Source organism: Phaethon lepturus, unplaced genomic scaffold (genome assembly GCF_000687285.1).
Source record: "Phaethon lepturus isolate BGI_N335 unplaced genomic scaffold, ASM68728v1 scaffold28798, whole genome shotgun sequence".
NCBI lineage: Eukaryota > Metazoa > Chordata > Aves > Phaethontiformes > Phaethontidae > Phaethon > Phaethon lepturus.
Genome location: NW_010557318.1, coordinates 1 through 6435, shown reverse-complemented (window position 1 = coordinate 6435; position 6435 = coordinate 1). Strand labels below are relative to the sequence as shown.

Below are 6435 nucleotides of genomic sequence, written 5' to 3'. Positions count from 1 at the left end.
CATGCAGGTTCCTGAGATTTGAAGGAAAAAGGGGGACCCATCGCTACTTCACCTTCTATTTTAATTCTCTAACCTCTTTTAACCTTCCTAAACTTCCTTGATTCCCTTTTTTAAGGAGAAGTACTATCTGTGAGGAGTTAGCTGATGTTTCAAATTCAGAATAAAAGTGAAATTACGGGTTGGCCAACTGATGTTAAGGTGAAGATTCTTAAGATGTGAAGACTCCTAGGAATTGGTATTAGTTGGAGATAAACTTACTTTAAATATTTTTTAAAAACATGAATAAATTATAATATTTTTGCAGCTCTAGCACAAAATTAGCTGTTTACTTTTTTCAGATGAAAAAGGATGATAGTTTAGATGTAGCATCTATAGCAGTTCACACTGGTATGAGAAAAGGTATTTTTTTTTTGTGCAGAGCTAAATGCAATAATTGTTTTTGTATGATGATTTACTGCTAGCAAGGATTTTTATTGTAAATTATTTATTTTAGTTGATCTTGTTACATGAGTGGTCACCTGTTCACTTTAGACATTGGTTACAGTAATTTATTTCTGAGAGATATCATAGAAAAAGTGGTAATTGATGTGACTTGTTTTACTTTTGAATGCAGGTATCAGATCTGCAGAGGTGATATACAGATGATTTTTTCAAACTTTTATAGTTCTCATGTTCCAAGCCAGAGTGATATCATCTCTGTTTGTAGAATACTTGCTAAGTATACATTGCCTCCTAAAAATATTTAATAATTCTTGCTTAACATGAAATTTATTAATATAGATAAGAATTTTTGATGGATTAAGTTTTTTACAGATCGGAGTAACTGGGCATTCTCATAATATAGTTTAAATAAACTGCATATTGTAAAAGAAACTTTGTTTTGTTGAAGTTCAGCTGTATATAAAAAAAAAACAAACCCAAACAAACCAACCAATAAAACTGCTGTCACCAGAAACCTCTTGCTGCTTGGCAGCTGCCGTTAATGTTAGGGTGTAAAAAGCTAGCAAAAGCAGTCATACATTAAAAACAAGTAGAAATACATTCATTCATAAGGAACCAGCAGATTTCCTGGGGCCTGGCAAGAAGTTAGCTCACTTGAAGAAATATTTTCACAGCAAATCAAGTCAGCAAAGATTCCGTGGAAGTCTCTAGCAAACGGGTGCTTAATTAACCCTAATGAAGAAGCCAGTGTCTTCAAGTGCTTGTGTTGAAGGATTCAAAAGTTAATTATATTGGACTTTAGTTTGTGTGAACTACATAGAAACGCCTCTGGTTTTTTGGGGGGTGTTTTTTGGTGGTTTTTAAATGCAAGTTCCCTCCTCTTTATTTAGAGTCTACATGCAGAAGGTAAGAAGTGAAGACTCCAGATTCCTCTTCCTGTCTGTGACTTCTCAGCAATAGCTAGAAGTTACCACCAATGCGGTATCCTGCTAGCAACAGCTACCATGAGCTGTGGGGGAGCATTTCAGGACTCCTTTCGAATGAATCTTGTCTTGAGCCTGGCAAAAGTCCTTTGGAATTGTTAACAGCATTTGGGTATTGTTTGGGGGTTGGTTTTTCTTTGGTTGGTTTTGCTTTTTGTTGCTGTTTTTGTTTGGTGCGATATAGTTACTCCAGGGATTGGTCACCCCACAGGGATGCTAGTCTTCCCTTAGGGTTTTGAACTTAAGGTTCCCATAAAGTCTTGATTAATGCCCCATCAACATCTTTGCTTGTTCCTCACTTCAGTAAACAAGGAGCCATTTATTATGGGTAAAATGGTTTTGTAAGGCCCCTGGATCAAGAGTGCGGTTTGCAATAATACGGACTCTGTAAGGCCTATCTCAGTTTAATACTGACTTAATGACTTAGATTACCTGGAACCTGGAGATAGAAGACATCCTTCTGCACATCAGCTTACTTGGATCTAGTCTTATGCTAGTAATTAGGGGAGAAATATCAGAGCTTTGTGAATTTGAGGGTCTAGATCTAGAAGGCCAGGCAAAAGGGGAACCCCTTCCATTGACACTCGGAACACTGAGATTTCACCTGCGGTTCCTGTGCGTCATCCATTTATCTCTCGATGGGTATTTCAGGAAAAATACTTGATCTTGCTATCATGGCTGCTTGAAAGTGCTTTGAAATGAACAAACTAATGATAATCCAGTTTCAGGACGCCTTGCTATTAAAACTGTCAGTAATCTTTGGAACTCCACGAGTATCAGACCTCTGCAGCCTGCACTCCCACCGGCTACATCAGAGCTTAGTAAAAGTGGTCTTACTGAGGACACCAAATCCCAGGCTGAGAATCTTCTATATTCAGGGAAGGCCAAGTAGGACTGAGGTCTTTTTAATTGCAGATGAAGTTACTCCTCAGTTAGCTTCCACCTTCCTGAAGGTGTGAAGTAGTAATTCTGGGTTCTGGGTAGAGCTCATTACCTGTGTAGGAAAAGGTAAAATCTCTTCTAAATTGGTTTAAAGTTCTCCCAGGGGGAGAGGTGCAAGTTTTAGCTTTGACAACATTGGTTGCAGTCTACCAATCCTTTCCTTTTGGCCTTTAGCCAGAACAGAAAAGTACACAGAAATGTTAAGATTCATGGGTGAAAATACCAAGTGAGTCAGGAACTGGCAGCTTGCTGAAAATAGATTAATTAACCCAGGTTTAATCTTAATACTTACTAATGACATCTAGTCTTTCGATACTTCAGCTGTGTAGAAACAATAAGATGATGGCAAACACTACTTTTCCACCTTTTCACTACAGATAGTTATGAGAAGTTTTAGGGTTTACAAATGTTAAACCAAACTAATTGAGACAAATCAGAAGTTTTTATTTAGTGTAAAGTCAGAAATACAACATGTTTAAAATGTTCATAAATTAAATGAAGGCCACAGTAGTGGGATATAAAATGGTATATAGATGAAATGACTACTATATATATACACCAATGGATGAAATATCACTATCCAAGCTTACAATACAAAGCCATGATTTTAAGCCTACTTGATCTCAGGAAAATTGCTGAAGTCTAACAAGCGCATGCTCTGTTACTGCTTGATCTCCTACAGTGCAGATGGTGATGTGCAGTGACACGGCTTTAAAGCGAGGATGGCTGTAATGCAATGCAATCTTTAGAAGTCAAGTGCTCAGTGTGATTTTTTTTTTTTAATGCTCAAACCCTGGACTAACCATGTGATCTACTCTACCTCCTAGCAATTCTTAGATGAATTTCGAGTTCCAGATAGGCAATAAAGTGAGACAGTAGTCCATAGAAGATTAAAAATAATTTTGGATGTTTACAGGACGCCACGACACAAATGGTATCAGCCATTTGTGCCTGGGTGGTTAAAACTTTTCTAATCATCAGGTTCTCAGACTTGTAAACAGCCCTCGAGACTGAACTATTAGTGCTTTGTTTGCAGTCATTTGACTTCCGGTGAGCGTGGCACAGTTATCTTAAACAAGGAGAAATGGGAGACCCCTCCTTTGGGGGGGTGGGGGGCGATGACCTCACATCATCAGCTTACACTTGAGAGAAGCAGTGCTTCACTGCCAAGAAACTTGAGGTTTGAGAGGGATTTAGTCTACTACTGCATCTACTGGTTCAGTTCCTGCAGCTTTATTCTATAGAATTCATCACACAAATTGAAACGGATCCTTGAACTAGTGATTTCCTTTTGTTAAAAGGTAAAGTACAATGGCTTCATTACTGAAGAGACCGACCTTGGTTCTAGGTAACATCTGTAAAGAAGTCTGCAATGCTGCTGTATGGCAAGATAACACAGATGCAAATGAGTACTGCTAAAACTTACATCGTTGTTTGTATTTAAGCTTCTGCTCTCCCTTAATACTGATTATGCTAGACACTCTGCCTCTATGGGAAGTGCTCAGACCCATAATCTGGGCTGAGCTCCTTTACAAAACCTGCTAAGAAACAGCCAAGCCAGTAAAACACAGGGCACCTTGACACTAGGCATTGCTCAGAGCAGCACACATTTGGGAGGCAAAAGCCACCTTTGTTCCACTGCAGTCTTCTGCCTTAGATGCTTTTGTGCAGTGCCTCAAGAGGTACTTCACAAGCTCGGGCTCTGGGGCAGGAGAACAGTTGCTCTAAGGCCTGAAGCAAAGACAAGTTTGGCACTTCAGGAGGAAAGTAAAAGGTGGTAAGGAAAGACTTGTTCTCAGCTCCTCACTGCATTGTTCACCATGAGCATGAGGAACGTTGCTGGCCGCCTGTTTCTGTAAAGCTTATTACTCGTTTTTATTTAACTCTTCATCACACAACTGAAAAGCTTCAGGAAGATCATACATCGTGATGCTGTGCCTCATCATTCTTTGAGGAAACAGGAAAGTGGGAATGGTTTGACATGTACATCTTACAAGCTACAAACACTCTGATGCTGCACCAATTTGGCATTTCCCTGATGTAAGTTGCTTGTCCTTGTTCCTCTTCCCTTACCCTCCCCCTTCCCAAAAACTCTTAAGTGTTTTTCTGTACACAAGCCCTGCAAGTAACATACTATTGTTACTTCGTTAACGCTCTGGAGAGTACTATACAGTAATCTAAATATATCTGAGGTGAAAAAGGTGATGCAATTAGACTTTGAATATTTTTATCAAATGAGGTTTTGACACAATATTATAACTATTATTTTGCTAGTCAAGAACACTACCGTAAGACCTCAAAGAGCACCAGCAGACTTTTGCTTAACCTGACAAACTGAATCCAGTTCTTACAAGATACGCTCTTTTATAAAACAAATATGAAGGTTTAATAAGTCTCTACACTACATTTGCACATTGCTTAATCTTAACAATAAACAAACTTTGTCTCCCGTTCATGATAATGTTCTTAATTCTGTTTACCACCAAAGTTTATAATCTTCAGGTACCCAGTAAAGCCACAAACTAAGGTATTTTAGCTCATGTAGCCTATGCCAATTAAAACAAAAAAAGACAGCAGCAATACAATGACATCATCTGTCAGTCAACCCTTACTTCCTTTTGCTTTTTGTGTCAGTTGTTTGGAAAACACTAGATGCTGACATCAGATTTTCTATATACTGTCCAAGAACTTGGTTTTCTGATTTCAGTTTCAAGTTTTCTTCCTTAACAGCATCTACTCGTGCTGAGAGATCTGCAAAGGTGATATTGTAAGAAAAATATTAGACGCTATTGCATACAATAATAAATATGTTCTATGTGCCCACATTAAAGTATTCACACTTTTTAATGCAGGAAACAGTGTCACAAAGTATTATCTTATAAAACACTGCGCTAGTCGCAAGTTTTATCTAAAGCCCATTTTTCCTATATTATTTTGTAGTACAGTATTTTGACAAACGTTACACAAATGTACCGTTAGTCTGTATCTTTATTCTTTTTCTTGCATTTTTGAATTAAGCTATTGCAAACTGAACTAGCTGGAAAGAAAAGTTCAGTGATGAGCAGACTCAAAGATGTATGTCAACTAATGAGCCTGGGAAAGTTAACCGTGTTGCCCCCTCTGCTTGATGTGTATTACGAGTCCAGCAAGTGTTATGTTGCGTAAAAAGGAAAAACAAAAAATTATTTCTGAGGCCTTGCTTATGTACCTTCAACTGTGTGACATACTTCTGGACACTCTAAGGTAGGGCAGAGCAGTAAGGTTCTCTTCTTTTGCTTATTACCGTGTGCTAGTAAAAAATCTGATGTGTCAAACTGCTAACCTTCAAGTGTGTGCTGCAGTTCCAAAACTTGATTAATGAGCCGTGTTTTCTCTTCTAATTCCACCTGATTCTCAGCCTCAACAGCTGCAATAAATCATACAAGTTTTAATGCAATGTCTGCAACAGTTGGAAATTACATTAAGTAGAAAATAACAATGAAGAAGAAAAACATTAAGAACTTATACCATCCATGTCGGCATTCATCATTGTAGAATGGGTGCTTTCCACTTTTGAAGAGAGTCTTCCTGAGAGATGCTCTGCTTAAAGGGGAGAAAAAAAAGAAACACTGAAGCAACCATTAATGTAACCGCCTTTATACTTGGATTTTAGATGCATTTTTCTAATTGGTGTTGAAAAGCCAGCACTTAAGCCTAAGGCAGAACAACATTATTTAATGTCCTTTCATTATTTTTCCTAGAGCCTTATGCGGTATGTAAACGTGATCCTTCAAGTAACTATGCTCCGGTTTACAAAAACGACTGAGCTCGATTGCTCTCGAATGCATAAAACGACTCCGTGTTTCAATGATACAACCGCCGCCTTCCCAGCGCCGATCCTTCTGGAACCGGCTGCTGGAGGAGCACAACGGCAGCAGCCGCCGCCTTTCGCTGCTCTCACAGGCGGACGCTGGGCCTGCCGGGCGCAGCGACGGGCCTGGTAGCTTCGGGCCCTGCCCCCGCACCCCGGCCCTTCACTGCGGGACGGAACGGGAAGGGTTAAGGGCAGCGCTCGTGCGCCGGCCCCGCT

The 6435-nt window shown here is 39.3% G+C and overlaps 1 protein-coding gene across 1 annotated transcript; it reads right to left on the bottom strand.

Moving 5' to 3' along the window:
• Positions 1-4563: 4563 nt before the first annotated feature.
• Positions 4564-5943, bottom strand: SCOC (short coiled-coil protein). Its single transcript, XM_010292745.1, has 3 exons — positions 5874-5943; positions 5689-5772; positions 4564-5117 (listed from the first exon to the last, which is right to left on the bottom strand). The coding sequence occupies exons 1-3, from the start codon at positions 5893-5895 to the stop codon at positions 4975-4977; spliced, it is 249 nt and encodes an 82-aa protein (XP_010291047.1). The 5' UTR covers positions 5896-5943; the 3' UTR covers positions 4564-4974.
• Between the last annotated feature and the right edge of the window lie 492 nt (positions 5944-6435).